At 39.8% G+C, this 21,438-nt stretch overlaps 2 protein-coding genes across 4 annotated transcripts in view; one reads left to right on the top strand and one right to left on the bottom strand.

The window, feature by feature from the left end:
- SRP54 (signal recognition particle 54) overlaps positions 1–12,206 on the top strand; it is a 35,596-nt gene extending 23,390 nt beyond the window's left edge. The window contains exons 16-17 of the mRNA XM_077925962.1: positions 9,023–9,120; positions 10,047–12,206. Of these exons, the coding sequence (XP_077782088.1) occupies positions 9,023–9,120; positions 10,047–10,259 (311 nt within the window). The 3' untranslated portion in view covers positions 10,260–12,206. The remainder of the gene's footprint in view (positions 1–9,022; positions 9,121–10,046) is intronic.
- PPP2R3C (protein phosphatase 2 regulatory subunit B''gamma) overlaps positions 5,246–21,438 on the bottom strand; it is a 31,384-nt gene continuing 15,191 nt past the window's right edge. Inside the window, exons 8-13 of one of the 3 annotated variants that reach the window (XM_077925944.1) lie at positions 20,562–20,617; positions 20,397–20,472; positions 18,253–18,389; positions 16,726–16,863; positions 15,051–15,110; positions 5,246–5,598 (exon numbers count right to left, since the gene is read on the bottom strand). In XM_077925944.1, coding sequence (XP_077782070.1) covers positions 5,581–5,598; positions 15,051–15,110; positions 16,726–16,863; positions 18,253–18,389; positions 20,397–20,472; positions 20,562–20,617 — 485 coding nt within the window. In that variant the 3' untranslated portion in view covers positions 5,246–5,580. Of the gene's footprint in view, positions 5,599–12,868; positions 13,284–15,050; positions 15,111–15,966; positions 16,026–16,725; positions 16,864–18,252; positions 18,390–20,396; positions 20,473–20,561; positions 20,618–21,438 lie in introns of those variants that run through there. The other 2 variants (XM_028720741.2, XM_077925949.1) reach the window with 2 other exon arrangements.

Here is a 21,438-nt window from a genome sequence, read left to right as displayed (position 1 = left end):
TGGGTGTGGTGAGGACCCGGTTCAGTATCGGCCGAAAGTGCAGCCCAAGAGGGGTTTTGTGGAGTTGCTTAAATAAGGTCGTTCAGATGGCCTACAGTTTTATAGCAGCATCGCTTGCAGGGAATGCTATCCAGTCTCGGGGTACCTGTGGGCTGGAGGTGTTGCCCATCTTTTCAGAAGAAGCTGGTTATGGGCAAAACCAAAAACGGTTCTCAGCAGTTCTCAAAAAGCAGTTTTTTTAAATAATAAAAAAGCAGTGTCACATATGAACGCTTTAGGAACATGGTTCTGTCTTTTAAGCACCAGAACATTTTCATTTCATGGTAACAGGATTGTGCTAATTCCCACGTAGAACAGCTAGGCTTATTTTATTGGTGAAAACACAATCTGAAAAGAATTTTGTAGTGAAGCCGGTTAAACAGTTCATCCTTAACTTTTCACAAATCCAGGACTAATCCATTCTGTTTTATAGGGCTTCAAGATCCAGGATTTTTAGTATTTATAATGTCATCATTTGCATTTAATAAATTAACTAGTAGCCCGTTTTTCACATACATATGAATAAATTCACAAATACCATTTATTCATCGAATTATTATGTTCACCATCTACCGTACCTTCTGCCTTGATACGCTTTTGTAGTTCACACATATATCAGGGGTTCTGATTTCTTCGAGCTCCTCCTGTAAGCAGATACCTGTTACAAATCAGCCTGTTTAATATTACATGGACAGGCTTTGACTTTCACCTGTGAAAACTTGGCAAAAGCTGTGACACAGTTGCCTTACATGTAAAGGATGGTCTTTACAAAGAAGTACAGTACCTTAGGAGGTTAAAGAGTTCATAAAGCTTTTGTTGTTTGTATACTTTTGGCTACAAAAACTCTGATGGATATTTAATAATAATAATGCTTGAGTGGCAACTGTAAAGAATGTTAAATGCAAATAAAGGGGAAATTTTAAACTGGCCTGATATATTTTGTTTACATTCTTTTGCAATAGGAGCAAAGAGGCATTGATCTAATATTTACTGAAACAATTTTATTTCAGCAGACTGGCTTTCTGGATCTTACTGGTCCTAGTCCAATCTCTGCTCAGTCAGGGATTGCTTGGGTAGCCTTAAGCAAATTTATTGTCACATTCTCACTTACTAGCTGCAAATTCAAAATAAGAATGATTTCCCTCCCAGATGTATTGTAGGGATAGATGAAAATACTCTGAAAACAAAGTGATCAGGAAATAATGGTTATTTTATATAGGCATTTAACAACATGTGGCAGTGTTTATTTATATTTATTTATGAAGCTCCTTCACATGTGTCTCAAGGCAATTTACAAGCATTCCATAAAATTCATTTAAAATAAGACCTTCCTCTGCCCCCAAATATAATTGTAAAACTTATGGAAGATTATTTTTGGGGGTCTGCAAAGAAGTTGAACTTTCTGTAGAGCCGTTTAATAATAATAATAATAATAATAATAATAATAATAATAATAATAATAATAATAATAGTTTATTACTTATACCCCGTCCATCTGGCTGGGTTTCCCCAGCCACTCTGGGTGGCTCCCAACCATATTAAAAACACGATAAAACATCATTAAAACCTCCCTAAAAAGGGCTGCCTTCTATCCTTCCCTTATCATGTGGGCATTTTTGCAACTGACAAGTTGCCCTCTTGTTTCAGTTGCATGCAAATGGCGATAGAGGCTTTGAGAATGTGGAACTTGGAGTCATCGGAAAAAAGAAGAAAATTCCAAGAAGGGTCATCCACTTTGCAAGTGGAGAAACCATGGAAGAATACAGCACAGATGAAGAGGAGGATGAGCAGCAGGAGAAAAAAGACCTCTTGCCTTCTGTTGATCCAGTAGGTTTGTTTCTGAAATTGTTTGTTTTTCATGATGCATTATGTTACCCAAATGGAGTAATAAAATTCTGTTAACTCTTGTTTATCCTGTTCTGATAAATCTCTTTCCATAGGAAGAGGACTATTTAATTGTCATAATGTGGTGTCTTTTTAAAAATATAGGCATCAATCATTTTGTGTGGGATTTCCATTCCTAGCCCCCACGTGTTGGTGGAGCGTGCATAAACTTGTCCCGCCCTGTTCTGCGCCTGTTCTGCCCCACCCTTGTTCTGCCCTCTACTGGGTGCAAAAGGACCTGTGTGTTGGCAGTTGCGCATCAATTGGATGCATGCAAAATGGTCTGTACACAGTTTCAGATCTCTGTCAGTGGGCCTCAAATTTCAGCAATGCCCTGTGCGATGCCAAGATTTGGCGCCCCTGCCTCTTACACTACATTCTAAATAATAGCTGCAGTGTTGTTGTCCCCCGCCCCCCGCTTTGTGCCCAGTGAGACTGAATTGGTCACAGTCCCTAAATCTGCTTGTCTCAGTTGGCCAATGAACTTGCAATATGGCGTTAGACAACATGAATTATTTCAGCCACAACCCTCCACCCCACCCACATCTGAAAGGGAATGAATAAGGGAATGAATCTGACCTTCTTTGCACAGTTCGTACCGTGGATCCTGAACGCCTTGGTACTCGGACGTTTGGCTCCCAAACACCACAAACCTGGAAGTGAGTGTTCTGGTTTGCAAACGTTCTTTGGAACCCTAAGGTCTGACGGGGCTTCCACAGCCAATCGGAAGCCACGCTTTGGTTTCTGAACGTTTTGGAAGTTGAATAGACTTCCAGAATGGATTCCATTCGACTTCCAAGGTACGACTGTACTGAGATAATGGCTTGGATGCAGAGTAGCACAAATGAAACTCTGCTTTTATAATGGAGTTTTCCCTCCCTCCCTTCCTCCCCCATACACCAAAAAGCAGTTCCTTAGTGTTGGGAACTTTCTTGAAAAGTGAAGAATGGGCATTGGAGAGACTGCAGCGGGAGAGATGAGTTGATAAAAATTGGGTAGATCAAGTGGAAACTCAGAATGGAAACCAATATTTTGAACATTTGCGTGTGCTGTAGAAGTGTATGTGCTTATTTAAACAAGACGAACCCAGGTTTCTGTTTGTATCCTGAGGGGTGTTAAGTGTTCTGTTTGGCATGTTAGTTTTGTTTAACCAATCCTCTTTTTTGGATTTGTGGTGATGATGGATGGTTGAGACAGGGGTAGGGAACATCTGGCCTCCCAATGTTGTTGAACTGCAACTCCCATCAACCTCGACCATTGGTCATGCTTTCTGGCGCTGATAGATGTTGGAGTTCAACAGCATCTGGAGGGCCACAGGTTCCTTGTGCTAGTGGTTATTCCATAAAAGCATACAAAAAAAAAAGCCTTCTGTGCATTTCAGAGAATACATGTGCAGAATAAAGGATGCTTGCTTTTTTCAGCAATGTATTGGCCTAAATATACTATGTTGTATATTCAACACAGTGCCATCATATCCTTTTTGGTCTTGTTTGGCCCTCCCAGAGCTGATTTTTTTATACAAACAGACACTAAAATGTTCAACTGCTTCTGTAAGGATTCTTGAATATTGCCTTATATTTAGGAGCAAAGTCCTGTTTGAAATAAACATGCAACTAGGTCAACACCATCAGTACAATTCAGGTTTGTTGCTTTGTGTTTACTCAGTTTCTAGAAGAAAATATTTTACTGAATGCAATGAATTTTACATCAGACGTGCCCTATTACCAGGCCAAGATCTGGCATCCTGAATAGCAATTCTGTCTCTGAACAGAGAGAGGTACTATTGACTTGCATTGTGTTGCAAGGAAGGCAGAACTGTGTCCAAAGCATAGTGGAATAGAATCTGCGAAAAACAATCCGTCCTTTTTACAGCTTCATAATACACTTCATAAGCCTTCTTTGTGTGACATTTTATTATACAAATTTAAAATGAAATGACTGTAGAACCATCTTCTGCTGCATAACTTGCTTTCATTATAGTATTATTTGATAGGATAAATGTTTGTTTTTATTTATTTATTTGTATACTGCCCTTCATTCTAGAGTTGCAGAGCAATATACAAAATAAAGCAACAGTAAATTAAAATAAAAAATACATCAATACACAGTAGAAAAAATTAATTTAAAATATAACACCTGAAGCTTGGCACTAAAAACCAGCAAATGTTAGGACAAATAAATAGGTCTTCAACAAGTGCCGAAACATCATATTGTGGTACAGCTGAGAAAGGATTGCTGTCACCTGTGGCATATTGTGTGAGCCCCAGCAATATAAATGAGGCAGAGAAAAAGAATATCCCCAGCTGAGCTCTGGTGCCTTGGCAAAAATGCTGTAGGATTTCTATACAGACGAATAAATGGTCTGTTTTCTGACAGTGCCATGTTGATAGCTTATTATTTCAGTTGTGGTATAAAAAGGTACATTTACAAAGACTAGCATCTGCTCATTAAATTTGCCTTTGTGAACTGACATATTAGGAGTTTTGATGGAAACACAGCAGCCTTAAAAATGGAACTTGGCTGGTGTTGGCTTCTTTACAAATAAACACGGAACCTAAAATAAAATGGTTTACTTCTGGTCTGAAACCGTAGCTTTAATAATACAGACTTATTTCAAAGTCTGCACTTATAAATCAGAAGTATGTATTCACCTACCCCTGTTTATGACTTAATGCAACTATTAAATTTTGTATGACTTTCAGGCACAAAAATCTACATAGGTAGCTAAAAAGAATAATAGCAAATGAATCTATGTTGAAGTTCATAACATGAGGGTAGGGTGGGAGTTTTCAGCCGGTGAAGTGTTGTTTCACCAGAATGGGCCAGAGAATACAAATGTGCATTTTTCTTCCTTCAGAGACACCTTGGTTTTTGCAAATGAGCATTGAGAACATTGAATAATAAGTCTGTTAACGTTTGTTCATGCCTTTTTCTGTAGACCCCACATAAGTACCAGTTTGCTTCTAAGGGTCTTGAGTATTTACAATTGCTATAAGAAGTAGTTGGAGCTTCCACTCACACATTAGGATTTTCCCTTTCCTGAAAAGCCCTGCCAGAAAGCTTGTGGGAGGGGGACCCTTGGACGGCCTTCCTGCAGGGTAAATAGTTGCAGTTGCAAAAGAAATTCAGAAAGCCCGTATGAAAGCGCTTGGGCATGCATGCAGGGCTCTTAAGATTCTGAGCCCATCATTTAAGGACTTGATCAATACCCAGAATAGATTAAAGTGTTCGTATTTAATTATCAGTTTCTTCAGGTAAGGTTTGAACTAGCCAATCTTTGTGTCAATATAGCTTTAGTTTTGAAACTTACCAAGAAGAAAAGGTTTATGTTTTACGCTGTATTTTTATTTACAACGGGATAATTATAACTTTACTTCCTTGCATTGTTAATGCATATCAGATATATATCAAGATATCATTTTTGTAAACTTTCTGGTGTGGCAAATTCTGCATTTGCAATGGCAAATTGGCTCCTAAATGCTATTGCCATCTTTCGTATTGTATCTGCAGAATTGGGGAGGTGAGATCAGAGCAGATGCTTTGCATGCAGAAGGTTCCAGGTTCAATTCCTAGCATGTGCAGGTTGTTGACATTCGTCTGTTTCGGGAGACAATGGAAGAGTGTGCCATTGGGGGGTGAGGTCAAACCGTTAGAAAATTAGAGCGCCTGCTGTGGCTAGAGAAACCAATATGGGAGAGAAATGTTTTACTGCAGGTGGGGCAAATGAAGGTGTCTGGTTTTGCTGCTACACATGTACCACTGTGTTTCCATCAGACAATATTGGGATAGAGGGACAAATTATCTGATTTGGTTTAATGACGCTTTCTATGTTTCTACATTTCTGCATATATTCAGAAGCACAGGATATAAGTACAGTGGTACCTTGGGTTAAGTGCTTAATTCGTTCTGAGGTCCATTCTTAACCTGAAACTGTTCTTAACCTGAAGCACCACTTTAGCTAATGGGGCCTCCTGCTGCTGAGGCGCCGCCAGAGCACGATTTCTGTTCTCATCTTGAAGCAAAGTTCTTAATCCGAAGTACTATTTCTGGGTTAGCGGAGTCTGTAACCTGAAACGTATGTAACCCGAGGTACTACTGCAATATGATTTTCTATCTGATTGGAAGAGCTATAATTTCTGCATGTGAACATTGGGAAAAGAAGGCATTGTATCTTGTTGCCAAGCAAATATATTCAGGGTGGGTATTCTACCATTAGGTGCCATTACAAAAAAGGCCCTGTTCTTGGCAGTTTAGCAACTGAAATTCATCTCCGTGATAAACAATTTAAAATAGAGGAAGGTATGCTGAAGAGATGAGGGCAGTGTGTTTTCAGGTCAATTTTCTTGCTTCTCCCCTCTTCCATTGGTGGTGTTGCTCTTGTTATACCCAAGTCAAGCAATAAAGACATTCAGTGTTACATTCATCAGTAGCCTTAGGCAAGTGGAAGCACTTCTGCTCAAGCCTGGCTGGACAACTGAATCCCACCAATTCTCCCAACACACTGCAGCCCTGAGGGTTGGGAACAGTATGGGAACTGTTGAAGAGGGCTGTACTATGAAGAGGGGTCAATGAAAATTGGATGCCCTGCTTGTACAATCAGAGTACTTCCACTTGCCTAACACCACTTACGTGAGAGACATGAAATAAATTAAAAGTCTTTCAGATGCGTAACATAAATGATCTTAACCTTTATTTATTGCAGGCAACACTAACTTGGGGGCCCTATTTGTGGTTTCACATGCTAAGAGTAGCCACATCAACACTATCAGGTATGTATGTATTCTCTGTCTCTCTCTGTCTACAGAAAACAAAGTAAGTTATAATGAAGTGCCAAGTGGTATGAGACTGAAAGGACAGGCATGAAATGAAGCCATGAAAGTGATAGTTACTGATGTGCAAAAACCCAAATAATTCCTTAACCCGCAGAAGGAAGTCTAGTGAAGTGATGAAAGCTCCCATTTACTTGGTTTATCCAGTGTTTTCTTAAAAGTTTAAAAGGAGGTACTGAATACTATTTTTCCTCACAGAAGTATGTCTGTTGTTGTTTAGTCATTTAGTCGTGTCCGACTCTTCGTGACCCCATGGACCAGAGCACGCCAGGCACTCCTGTCTTCCACCGCCTCCCGCAGTTTGGTCAGGCTCATGTTTGTAGCTTCGAGAACACTATCCAACCATCTCATCCTCTGTCGTCCCCTTCTCCTTGTGCCCTCCATCTTTCCCAACATCAGGGTCTTTTCCAGGGAGTCTTCTCTTCTCATGAGGTGGCCAAAGTATTGGAGCCTCAGCTTCAGGATCTGTCCTTCCAGTGAGCACTCAGGTCTGATTTCCTTAAGAATGGATGCGTTTGATCTTCTTGCAGTCCATGGGACTCTCAAGAGTCTCCTCCAGCACCATAATTCAAAAGCATCAATTCTTCGGCGATCAGCCTTCTTTATGGTCCAGCTCTCACTTCCATACATCACTACTGGGAAAACCATGGCTTTAACTATACGGACCTTTGTTGGTAAGGTGATGTCTCTACTTTTAAAGATGTTGTCTAGATTTGCCATCGCCTTTCTCCCAAGGAGCAGGTGTCTTTTAATTTTGTGACTGCTGTCACCATCTGCAGTGATCATGGAGCCCAATAAAATAAAATCTCTCACTGCCTCCATTTCTTCCCCTTCTATTTGCCAGGAGGTGATGGGACCAGTGGCCATGATCTTCGTTTTTTTGATGTTGAGCTTCAGACCATATTTTGCGCTCTCCTCTTTCACCCTCATTAAAAGGTTCTTTAATTCCTCCTCACTTTCTGCCATCAAGGTAGTGTCATCTGCATATCTGAGGTTGTTGATATTTCTTCCGGCGATCTTAATTCCGGCTTGGGATTCATCCAGCCCAGCCTTTCGCATGATGAATTCTGCATATAAGTTAAATAAGCAGGGGGACAATATACAGCCTTGTCGTAGGGCTGCATATTTCAGTGCCTACACTTCACTATGGCATGAGTGGGTGGTATATTACTCTGATAAAATATATTACAGTGAAACCCAGTCTTCATTTTCTACACATGCCTTCTGTTCTGCTTTATAAGTTGATTAAAAGATGCAGCACTAGGGTACAAAATTAGACAACCATTTATTGCAACGAATGTTATGACCTCCTTTCTTGTTGACTGTTCCCCTTGGCTTCCCCTTTCAGTTTATTCCATCATTTTAGGAAGTCACGGCCGGGGCGGGGGGGGGGGAGTCTCAGGTGGTAATTGGACAGATTTGGGGGTGGTATTTTTAAAAAAATATATAAAAAGTCACAAGAGAAGTATTGTACACATTGACCCACCAGGTTATTATGTGAAGACGTGTGTTTAATTTGTAGACAGACTTAGGATGATGAAAAGCTTTTAGTAAAAGGGCAAGTTTGTGGTAGTTTCCCCTGCCCTTTTTCGGGTTGTGTGTGGACACCTGCTCATCCAGCATTTGATGCCTGCAAGCTATACATACTCTGAGCTGAACAATTGTGGCTTCTTCACTTGACTGTAGAGCAGATAAGTATAAGGAGGAGGCAAGCTCAAGCAGCCCAGTGACCCATTGTGCAGCGACAACACATCTTGCCATCTTTTGTTTTATACATCTAGTTTATCATTGAAACACCTTTGGGCATGGTGTTTCACTAAAAGGGGAGTTGGAATATCCTTCAGGTACACTTGAAGAAAATTTAAACATACAGCAATCTCTTTTAGTGGGTATTTTAATGAAAAGCTCAAACAAACTTCACTCTGTACGGTTTTAGGTGTAAAGGGTGTAGTCTTTTATTATCTGTTCTGTGCTGTCACTTTTTATTTGGTTTCGTTTCCATAGTTTGTGTGGTTCATGTTTTGGCTTGTACAAGTAGACACAGAAACTAAGGAAGTAGAATAATGGGGGGAAACCCCTTCCTGCTGCTTTGTGAATGTTTCATGTTTTTATACTGTTGTAAACTGCTGTGATATATTTTTATGATACAGTGGTATATAATCATTTCTTTAAATAACTAAATATAAGATGGTACAGAATGCTAATGGGAAACTGCTCACAAGTTTGCTTGGTAAGGCTGCAACATTCATAAATGTGTTTTATTTATTCAGTGTGTGACTTCCTTGGTGAAAAGATTGCCTCTGTTTTGGGAATCAGTACGCCAAAATACCAGTATGCCATAGATGAATACTACAGAATGAAGAAGGAGGTGTGTGCCTTTTTGTACCCTTTTAACAGCGTAGGAATTACAAACAGATTTACTAAAATGTACTGCATAATAGTCTGGTTTCTTAATATAAAATGGTTTAAAGATGCCATATTTCAGTTCTCTAAAAATCTATCAATGTGAACACATTTTCTTCTGTATTAACTTGTTTTCACTCTCCCCTTTAAGTCCATTTGTCAGGACATTTTTAATGGGAAACTTAAGAGTACATCCCAGATGCAGTCTCTTCAGGAAAACATGCTTCGTTGTATGTACTTTCCAAATAGACTTTAACCTACGTTGGCATAATATTATACGAAATAGTTTGCTACAATAGAAGGAAGGAATTACGTATATGGTGAGGGGTTTCAATTAAAACTGAGAAACCACTACCACACATCTGTTTTATAAGTCAACTGATATTCTAATTTGTAATAGGTTTTTTTTCTTTATAAGAGTAAGTTAAGGGTGTTCCCTTTAATTTACATTGTAAGTAGAAGAAATGCTTGTTTGTATTTCAGAAGGTAAATGCTTCAGGAAGAACTGGTTCCTAAAGTTGCAAATCCCAGACACTCAACTTCTGTTCAGAGGCTACTTTGATAGTTTTACTACCATATGCCAGACATGGAAAAGTCATTTGATGAGAGGCTTCCATATTTAATGCTGATCTGTAGGAAATGAACTTGGTTTCAAAACAGTATTGCCATTCTTTCTGTTGAGAAGCATGCAGATTGCATTAATGTTTTCTAATGTTAAGTTGACCTTTCCTGTTGGATGGGTAATTAAGAGCTTTGCAATAGTAATGTGCTGCAGTAGTAGCAACAACAACGTGGCAGCAATAAATGATTTTGGTACACATTAATGTGCTCAGGATAGATGAATTAATGGAGTCCTGCTGGTTTTACAACATGTGAGGTTTGCTTTTTTAGGAAGAGGAAGAGGAGGAAGAGAATAAGATGTCAGAAGAAGCAGAAAGGAGGTTTCAAGAGCAGCAGAACCAGAGTCAAGAGGGGACTGCTGTCCATACAGCTCAGCCAGAGGCTACAACCTGTAGTACATTTGTAAATCTCAACTTTGAAACAGAAGGAGATCGTCCGCTTGTTGTGGAAAGCAAACAAGATATTACTCCAGTGTCTGCTTAGAACGAGAACGTTGCATTAGAATTCTTTGGGTAGCATCCAATGGTGTCTGGTTGTCACTGGAATGGACTTCTGGTCATGCAGTAGGGTTTCTCCAGCGTCCCCACCCCTCTGCACTCCTGAAATCTGCTTTGAATGGCTGTAGTGGGGAGGAGAGGCAGAAGAGGCCCTGCTGCTTGAGCAGAAGTCTGCTTGTGTGACATTGGTTCTCACACTCCGTTTCTTAATTGTCAAATGTTTGTAGGCTCTGTTATGCATGTTCAGTGGAATGTAACTTATTTCAAAGTATGGTCAGAGATACTTAACGTCTCTTCAGCCAACATCTGTCTAATAAAGGCTAAGACATTTTGCTTAACCTATTAGATTATGAAATGCAAATAACTGGTCCTGTGATCTATCTATGCAGAACAAGTGAAATGTCTTTCCTGAACATCTGGTGCCTTGTTGACAGTTGTGGACTGATCACTGTGCTTTTTTTGTTTTAAGGTCATTTTGCATTTATAATGTTACTTACTGAAACCTAGGTGAAAGTTTAGACTAATGGCAACTAATTCACAAGGCATCTTTGTGACTTAGTTTAATTTATTGTCACTGTTGTGTGCGTGTGTGTGTCCAGTCATATAGTTTAAAATAAGGTGACTTTGTTTAATGCCTGTATAAAAGAACTTGTCTGAAAACTCTATCTCATAAAGGACTGTCCTCTTAAGGGGTCCCTAAAGCATGTTCTCATTGCTTAGTTAGAAGAGTAAGAGTAATATACAGAGTAAGTTCACATTGTAATCTCTGACTTTATTATGTGTGTTGGGAAGGATAGTCTGGATAGGAGATGGTATGCTGATAAAATGATGGCTCTAAATATTGGGTGTAGTAAAAAAAAGTAGTGAGGTATGCTAAATTAATTATTTTGCATACCCTTGCAGTGTTTTTTCATTCTGAGTTAAACAGACACTGTTTCAGTGACAGAACTTGATTTTTATATTTGAAATATTTGAAAATAAGTTTGAGAACTGCCTACTGCATGTCAACAAGGGTGGGTTTTCTATCTAGAAAGGATCTTGTCGGCAGCCTGACCAAGGACTACTGACAATTTAACTTATATAATGAACCTTTTTGTGAGGACAATCCACACTAATTCTCACAAAATTCTGCAGCACAAAACTTTGCAGATATAGGACAGGATCCAGATGTCTGTGGATATGTGGCACAAAGAGATGCATGCAGAAAGCAGTACACCATGCAAAACAAACAAAACCTTTTTTGGGCTGTTGTTACACCCTTTAATAGCTTCTTCCACTGTCTTGAGTCACTTTCTTAAAAGCTTGCTGTGCACCTGTATAAAATAGCCAGGAGTCAGGAAGAAACTGGGGGCTACAAATCCATGTAATATGGAAATAGGAAAAGTGTCACAGCAGTAGCCAGAAAAACTGCAGAGATTTAGAACCACCTCATGGATCATGCCCTTTCCTTCACTGTCACTATCAGGCATGTGGGAAGGAGGAGGTTTTTAAGTCTTGTCTGCCACACTATTTTTTTTTTTATGGGAAGCTCTTCTTAACTTGAGAATGTTAGAACAGCTTTAACAAATGGCACATCACAACCTTCTGGTGTTGTTGTTTTTTAAAAAAAAATCTTAAAGGGAACATCCATTTTGATTTAAGAATCATTCAGATTCCAAATGCCAGTTGTAAACTATGTGAAGCCTATATTAAGCATCTATTCAGGGCATCACAGTAAATTATTTAGCCTTTTGAGTGCCCAGCTGTATAATTTTTGCCAAAAATGTTATTGCTTTATATAATAGGAAGGGCTTATTGTCATGAGGTTCTTCTATCATTGTGCCTTACCTTTACTATTTCTTTCAGTATATGCAAATGGTATGAAAGTGGGTACTTTTTCTTGTAAATGCATTAAATTTTATATTTAATATAATTTATAAACTGAATAATATAATCAGTTGGGTTCAGAGTTGTTATTATAGGACTAGCAAACCTTTGCTATGAATGCAGCAGGCACAGGTGCCATTAAAATACCCAGTAGTAGGTCCTGGGATTCTAGTAAGCCTATACATTTACCCTACTAAGCCTATAATCCTGTGTCTACTTAGAAGTAAGTTCCACAGAAGTTACTCCTGGATAAGGCCTTGGAGGGCTGCATGCAATTACTTAAGACATCAGAGGTATGTTTTGGCAGGATAGTCACATGTTTTGGGACACACCCATGACTTTTGAAGCCCTGTATTTGTGCACTTGCAACACTTGGAACAATTAACACCATCATGAGCATTTACACTAATTGCTTGTTATAGTAGATGAAGGTTTGTGATGCTGTTTTAGTAGGAGGTTTCACTATTATCCATTTGACAGGTATTTACTTCCATGGTAGTTTTAAAAGAATTGAGCTGCACATTTGTAACTACAGTTCTACATATCTGATATTTCAGATATAAATGACCCAGAGATTTGTTTCTTTCTTGCACATGATTTGTTTTTGCAATGCCAATGCACCCAGTACAAAACCAAAAAGAGTATTCAAGACCAAATTATACCAGCAGGTATAATTTGTCTAAACTGGAAGGTGGCTTGTAGGTTTAGGAATAATTTCAATAAACTTAATTTACCAGAAAAGTCTGTAAACGTTTAATTAAATTTTCAACAAACAGCAGTACTCTTTTCCTTTTTTGCTTCAGAGAAGATCCATCTCACAAGCCTTATACAAAACTTGTCCATCTGGAGCTACATGGAAGCTTCATTTATTTGGGTAATGAATACATTATTCAGCTTTAAATGGTCACTGTATCAGTTGGGCAGATCTCCATGGATACAGTCTATTCCTGTTAAATCATGTATCATCAAGATCTGTTGTGTTGTCATTGTCACTTGCTACAAGAACCTCTCTGTTCTCATAGGTCCAGAAGCCATTAAGATCAATTAAAATGCTAGTGACAGTGTCGCCTTGACTACTGTTGATTAAGTCCTGAAGAGAGATTTTGTAAGGATCTTTGGGCTTCACCATGTCAAATATTTCATCCTAGAAAAAGCAACCAAAAATTAAGAGTTTCTTTAATGTAAGTCGAATAGGATAAAAATGTTTGCATACCAGTACAAGGACTTTTTAAAAAAAAAATCAAAATAATTAAGTAACACTTAATTTCACTTTCCCCTCATGCTTTGGTGTTCAATTCTAGTAGTAAAGCACATCCTGGCTGAAAAGGAGTGTAAACTGAATATACGAAGGATGTGTTCATACTTGCTTTCAAAATACAGTCACAGTTAATTCCTCTAGTAAAGTTCTTTATTGCAGTGCTGCTCCCACATTGTTTGAGTTAATTACTGAGCAGATAAGAATGAGACCTGTTTTGTCTTAGCAGCCAGCATAAAGAGCAGTGGTCATCAGCTCCCGTAAATAAATGCATTTTGGGGGGGATGGCAGTGACCTAGATTAAATTTAGAATCTGTATACACTAACCTGGGGTCAGCAAACTTTTACAGGAGGGGGCCGATCCACTATCCCTCAGACCTTGTGAGGGGCCGGACCCCCTTCCCGAAAGGACCCCCCCTCCCACTCACGCCGCCTTGTCTTCAGCAGCGTCATCCCCTGCCTCTGCCAGGGGTTCCCTGGGGTGCAGAGCCCATGCCGCTGCCACCGCTTCCTCCCACTTGGCTCTTGACCATATGCGGCTGCCTAAGCGGGAGGGAAGGGGCGTTGCCCAGAGGCATCCGCAGCTTTGGATTGGCTGCAGGAGCTTCCAGTGTCGGGTTGGCGGCCACACCAGCGTTGTGGAAGTCAGTCCCCATGCGGCGAGGCCTCCGCACCATACTGGTTTAGCGCAGGGACTGACCGAGCGGGTGGCAGGGCCCGCAAGGTTTGCAGGCCAGATTAACAAGCCCAGTGGGCCGCATCCGGCTGGCGGGCCTTAGTTTGCCGAACCATGCACTAACCTAAGGGCAGATGTACAGCTATATTTATTTGCTCCATGCGACAGCTGTCTCCCAAGTGTTGATCTTTTTCAACAGTGGGTCTCGCATAGGACAGGTAATTTTTGTTGACGCCATGATAAGACTTCCTTACCTACTTGCAGTAAAAAGCTTGCCTCACAAATCAATTCATGTTTTCCAACTGACACAATGCAACACACACAATACAGCCACCAAGTGCATGCTGCTTTAAACTGTCCAAGGTGGCAAGCTATTTGCTTGCAAATAGCAAAAGGATCTATGGTGGCATGACAAAAGAGTTCTGGTTAAGCAGCTACATGTAGAGGTTTCACCCCTTAGTGACTGCTATGAGTTTTGGGGGCACCAGCTATCGTTTCCCCCACTTGTGCTGCTATTTATAGCCTCATTCATTAGGTGATGAGAATGAGGCATATGTCCAAGCATCTATCAGTTCTTCCATTCAACTTTCAAGATGGATTCAGAAATCAAAGTAGCAAAATGAAAGTATCCTCTAAAAAAACCCAATTAACATTACATGGATAATTATAATAAGTGAAGTATTTGCCTGCTAACATTTTTTAGGCAAGAGGCTTTCTAGGCCTGTTACTTTATACCGCAGAATGATCTCCCTGAAGGTTCTATTTGCCTATAGGCTAGATATATAGAATATTACTGTTTTTTCCAAAAACATTCAAAAATATATTGTACCAAATTCATTACTATTAAGACATTAACTATGGAATCAACATTCTACCACAATACTGACCCTAGTACAAAGAAACATATACTCGCTCTCATTTCAGAAAGTCAGGTCTTTCTCATACTACTGCATACAAATAAATTTTGATAGAAATCTAACCTTGACATCTTGAAAAGAAACTGGTTCTTGCCCATGAATTTTCATCTGTTCTTGAATAGCCTATGGCAACAGGTGTAACATATGTTCAGAAAACAAGACAGCATGTTTTCAAATCCAAGAGAGCGAATAAGCTGTGTTACATGGATAAATAACTCTACTATGTGCTAATTCATACATATAATTTAGCCCTGTCTCCCCAGAATGGTAGAAGTATTCCAGGGTCTCAGGTAGAGGTCTTGTTCAGTTCCTGCTACCAAATATCCTGTGATGGCAGGTGCTGGGATTGAACCAGAGACCTTAAACATTCGAAGTATATGCTTCCACTGAGCCTTATAAGAATCTTGTCCTTTATCATCTGTTTGGAGAGGTATGCTGCCTGTGTTCATTCCCCTTGCGTGAAGCATAGGCAGGGACTGAAATCTGTCCTTTTCTCTGCAGATCTATCAAAGCAGAAAGCGCTGACCATCTGTTCAATCTATGTGCAACAATTCCCAACTTCTAGCCCACTTTGAAGAAAAGTATTAGAACTGAAGCAAGCAGCAGGCCTATTGTTAAAATAGGCTTTTAGCCTCAAACTTTGAGACTAACTATAAAGTGTATACTGGAAGAAGAAATAATTGAAAGATGAAGGGCCAATTGATGTTTGTTATAGAAGAATTAATCTGTTTCATGCTGCTAAAAGAACACAGCTCTGGATGTATTTTAAACCTGCAGAGCATTTATTGTAAAAGCTTTGAAAGTGTTCCAGATTTTCTTTCTCTAAACCTTTAGTTGAATTATCCTACTCCTGAGTCATTAGCAGCAAAATACTTTGGTTGAGTAGGCACAGAATTGGAGGTGATCAATATTAAGGGGGTTAGCTTTTACAAACAAGACTGAATTGCTCTGATTGCTTTAATCTGAATGAAATATATACTTGTGTGGGATGACAGTGGAGTCACTATTTTATCTTCAAAATTCACAAAAGGACATGCCCTACAAAAAAAAGAATTAAACCTGAAAGCCATTTTAGCGCCCGTAAAAAGGAGAAAGGGATTTAAATTTAACAAACATTTCTACTAAATATCTCTAGTGGTGTAACATCCTAAGACTTAATATTAGCATCAGCAGATCTGTGAGACTGCTGATTCAGTGATCCTCTAAGAAGTACTTATTTGCTGGAAATAGTATAGTCATGGTTCATAAAGGTGTGTTTTTATAACAGGATCATCTGAGTGAGTTCCAGTCAATGAGAAAATGTAAGTTTAGAAAGAGCCTGCTAAAACATGCAGGCTATTGTATGAAAGCTGCCCTCTGATTATATAGGAACCACAGCTTATCCATTATTACTGGTAGACAGAATATATTAACATCCCATAGAAGTTAGCCATTAGAGTCATCAAAGACTATTACCTTAAAAAGAAGAGCTGTACGGAAAAGGCAAAACCTGGTATTTAATTAAAATCACAGTGGTGTATTTTCTTTATGTAAGATGTGCTCTGAAAAGCCATTCTGAATTATTTCCCTTTCTTAATGTGAAGTTTTAAACATTTATATATTTCTTTAAAGTTGACAAAAACCTCACCTCAAACACTGGTAGTTTAAAGCAATTGCCTGCTGATCTCTAGGTAGAGGCACAAAGGCTGTAACAACACATGTACAAAAAAATGACCTACCTCTACAAAAAGGGACTTACCCTAAAGAAATAATTAAGGGAAAAGACATTCAGGTATCCTTTGTTCTCTATATCAAGCAGCTTGAAAATATACTGCAGAGCGGCAGGTTCCTTTCTGTTTTCTAATGCAAGTACAAAGTCCAGGTACGTCTTATAGTCCTAAAAGCAGATGCAATCATGTTTATTATAGTCCACTTTCTAAATTGATTTTGCAAGCAGAACATAATTGGTGGCTATTTCCTTGTAGGGGAGCAGTTAGTTTTCATTGAAAGACAGCATGACTCAGAAAATGGCTGCTGAGAAAAAAAGGGTGTGCAGAAAATACATGCTTTTTTATTGGATAGGCAACATACCCATAGATTTCTATTAGAACTACTCGTGAGGTTGTCCCTTAGTCTGAACTAAACGAACCATGAACATTTGAACAACAGCCTATCACAGTCTTCTAATGGCCAACCATTGTTCTAGTTCAACTAAAGCTGAATTCATGTGTTAGGCAATTAAATAATATTTAGCCAGTTAATAATTTGCTGGTCAATCATTTGTTGAAATGTATCTTACAGCTTAGTGTCCTAAATTCTATACATTTTACTAGAAGTAACATGCTGCAGCATATCTTATTGACAACACAGGTCTCCTGTTGTAAATTGGGTACAGAAACAAAAGCTATGTTTTCCCGTTGTTCTATTTTTACCACCAATTCAGTTACCCGATTCCAGTTCTGCATGTACTTGTAAGAATTATCTCCCCCCAAAATGAGCAATTTTATTCAAAACTCAGCAGCAGCTTTCTAAACAATAACCTAATTGTATTTTTAACTTAGGGAGGTAAACAATGGCCACTTTGCTGATTGACAAGGAGGGCAAGGTCTTATAAATGTGAATTCTATATTAGTGGCTGTATGTTTGTGCTTCCAAGGCTGTTTGTTAGTTTCAACTTATAAGTTACTTGCTGTTCTTGCTTTTGGCATTAGGAGGTAACTAAGAGCCCACTGTCCTCCCTATCACAATGAGATTTCTTATTCAGCTAGCTGCTAAGTTATGAATTTGCAGTGTGTGGGTTTTTAGCTGCCATTCAAATGAATCTATGTTGAAGTTCATAACATGGGGGTGGGGTGGGAGTTTTCAGCCGGTGAAGTGTTGTTTTACCAGAATGGGCCAGAGAATACAAATGTGCATTTTTCTTCCTTCAGAGATACCTTGGTTTTTGCAAATGAGCATTGAGAACATTGAATAATAAGTCTGTTAACGTTCGTTCATGCCTTTTTCTGTAGACCCCACATAAGTACCAGTTTGCTTCTAAGGGTCCTGAGTATTTACAATTGCTGTAAAAAGTTATGAATTTGCAGTGTGTGGGTTTTTAGCTGCCATTCACATGAGAATTTTGCCTTCATTCTATTTTGTTAGCATGCATATAATGTTATAGGCTTCAAAAAGTGGAGGAGTTCCAACTTTTTTAAAAAAACCAAACCCAAACCCAAACCCCACAACCTTGCTTTTACAAGAAATGCAAGATATTTCTTCTATCACGCATCTATGAGAAAAGTACCATTTCTCCATCATAGGTCAGGCACTCTTGGAAGACACGGTCCAAAAATACGTTGGTCAGAGTCCCTGTTCCATATCGAGAGAGCTCCTCCTTGCTAAGCATCCCATTGTGGTCTTTGTCAAGATTTAAGTACTGTCCTGCAGGGAGGGGGGGAAAGAAGGGGGTGGGGGAAATGCAGTAACAATTTCTTGTGCCGCTTCATAACAAAGGATTCGTGAACAAACATGCTACAACTTTTTAGATTTGTAGTAAGAGAACCTCTTGATTTCTACTGCACAAATTGGCATAGTTTTGTCTTAATGAAGATGGTTGGTAGTGGGGTTGTATAAAGCCATGTCATCTTGTAGTGACAGTGCTTAATATTTACAAGTGGGACCTCAACAAAATGTTGCAGAATGGAGTGCTTCTATTCACGATTTCAGGCAGGCAGCCATGCCCTTTTCCAGGACACGCCACTCCCCCGTCCCCCCAACACTGAACATTATATGGCCACTAAACATGTGTTGTTCTGAATAGGCTGTTTTAAGACCCTCTTTTCGGTTTTCTGTACTTCTGCAAGCCTTTGGTTTCCCCTAAGCCTGCTGGCGCCTCCCTCTTGTATGAGTACTGTGAAGGTGCCTGCCTGATCTCAACAGGCAAGGAGTTCCACAGTGTAGGCGCTGCCACACTAAATGATCAAGTTCTTACAAATGCAGAACGGGTGTATTATGTGGCAGCTGTAATTGTGTCAATCTGTTGTTGTGTGGTCAAATGACTAGAGATGTGGAGTGCCAGTTAATGGACAAAGACCTGCATCTCCTGTCTACGAGCACAAGAGGGCAGCATAACCCACCATGCCACAACTAGAGAAATGCTGTCTTTAGAAACTAGAGGAATTCCTGTTTTAAAATCTGAGGTGTGCTAAGAGCAAACACTGTGGATTGAGAGCTGTATAAGTAAGGGCTGAATGAAAAAGTTGTAATGATGCATTCAAACAAGATTTTAAGTAGCTTGCATTTACATATAGAGCAATAGATATGTAAGGCCCATGAGTCAATCTTGCTTTTTTCTAGAATCTCAAATGTGCCGCTTATGAGCAACTTACCACATGGTGGCAGCATAGAACAGTACATCCATGAAGCACTAGTTATGGTCCACAGCCTTTATGTTTCCCACCCCTGGGTTTACACGAGACAGGAATAAATATATGCTAAATACTTAGTCATACTAAATAGCTAATAAAAACTACTAAGATCACTGCAGGTAATCCAATAATCAATAAAAGCGCTGTCATCCTGCACTAGGGACTCCTTGGGGTTCCCAGGGAGTGGCCTTCAATGGTTCAGGCCTCCCGCATGGACGCCAATACAGTTCTTCAAATAAAATTTAATTTTTTAAAAAATTAAAAAATATATAAATTAATAGAATTCTTCTTCTTCTTCCTCTTCCGGGGAGGGCCTGTGATGCATTTGTTTTTTCCTGGGGTAGTCTCCGGCACACTGTTCCCCCCTGGGCCCCAGCCTGCTCTTTTCGTGCTAGCCACCGGTGTGGTAGGCTTGGGGTCAGGCCTGGGCTAGCTGCACGATTCCTCAAGGCCTCTCTGGCCCCCTCCTACCTCTTTCTCTTGGTGGTGGTGAGGGCAAGCTAGTATCCGGCTAGTGGGGGGCTCCTTTTCGCTTTGTGTTTTCTGTTCGGCTTTGGAGGCCTCTGGCCTCGGAGTTCCACTGGGCCACCAATGGGGTGCTCCCGGTCCTGGCAGGGTCGAGGCCATTTGGGGGGGAGGCGCTCCGTGCAGCCTCTCTGGTTGTCGCATTGGGCACCCCTAGTCTCCCTTCCCCGATCGTGGCAGTGTTGGCAGCACAGGGACTAGCCAGGCAGCGCAGTTGGTGCTGGCTGTCCTCAGGAGCTCTGCGCGGCCATGGCAATTGCCATCTTGCCTCCTCGATCCCTGCCCTTATGACATGCTCTCATGGAAGAAGTGCATATACAAACCACAGTGTCATGACACCTAGCTGCAATTCCAAACTGGTATGGCAAAAGGGCTTTTATTTGTACCATGTAAAATTATAGCCAGAACAAAAGAAAAAAAAAGGAATATAAAAAATGTTTGTGGGAAATGCTGCTTTGTGAGGATGTGACAATATGATGCAAATTCTTGTACATACCATAAACCCTCAATGCAGAAGGAGCAGAAAACCAATTGGTTTCTTGACTTTCTTTAGAAAGTTCTTCATCCCGTAACTGAATAAATATGAAAATACTGAGTAAGCATTCAGCAAGTATAATGAGGAAACACAACAAGAAATGTAAATATAAATGTAAATGTCTACCTCTAATAGGTCATCAAGGAAACTGCAGGCTAAAATATCCTGTATTTTTATCTTTCCTGGAAGAAAAAACAAAAACAAATTAACCCCCTCAAAATCACTTATTACTTAATGACTGGGATATTCAGGGGCTTCATCAAGAAAGGTTCCACTTAGCATGACAAAGGGGATTGAATCAAAGGAAATGGTTTTAATGTTTGGAAACCTTTAAGTCAATCAAAATTGTAAGAGAAAAACAAATGTTACTTTTAAACCATTTTAAATAAAACATTCATCATTAGTACTTCATATAGTCTCGAAGAGCCAACACAGAGAGAATTACATTTAATAATTTTACTAATCGACCAAGTAAGTATTATTTCAGATGAATATATACTTTTAATAAGAAAGAAAAAGTACTCTGTTCAAGTATTGTATTCTCTTGTATTTTTTGTCAATTTCCCTTTGCCTTGCTAAAACATTATTCATAGGCTGCCTTTTAGGTCAAGACTTGCCCCAGTTTTACTGCAATATAGGGGGGGGGGAGATGTACACAGTGAAAAATACTGAATGTCTACCTAACTTCAGTAAGTCCAGCAGGTGGGAGGAGATGGATGCAGCTACAAACAACTGCAGCTACAAGCAGAGTCTGGTCTTGCCCGCAGGGCAGGCAGGCAGGCTTTATAGAGCTGCCCCAGCACACCTTGCTGGTCAGCAGGTGTTGCCTGCCCACCGGCCCAGGGTCCTGGTCCCTGCTCTGCTTTCACTGCTCCTGGTCTGCAGTTCCCTCAGAGCCCAACAGGTGCAGTAAATGGAAGGAGATAGACATTCAAACCTGGCCAATGATGGTAGAACGAAGGTAGAACTAAAATCTAATTATCAAGATAAACAAACAAAAAAG

This window comes from Podarcis muralis, chromosome 1 (genome assembly GCF_964188315.1).
Source record: "Podarcis muralis chromosome 1, rPodMur119.hap1.1, whole genome shotgun sequence".
Lineage (NCBI taxonomy): Eukaryota > Metazoa > Chordata > Lepidosauria > Squamata > Lacertidae > Podarcis > Podarcis muralis.
The sequence above is the reverse complement of the archived record's forward strand: the minus strand, read 5'-3'. Positions and strand labels throughout refer to the sequence as shown.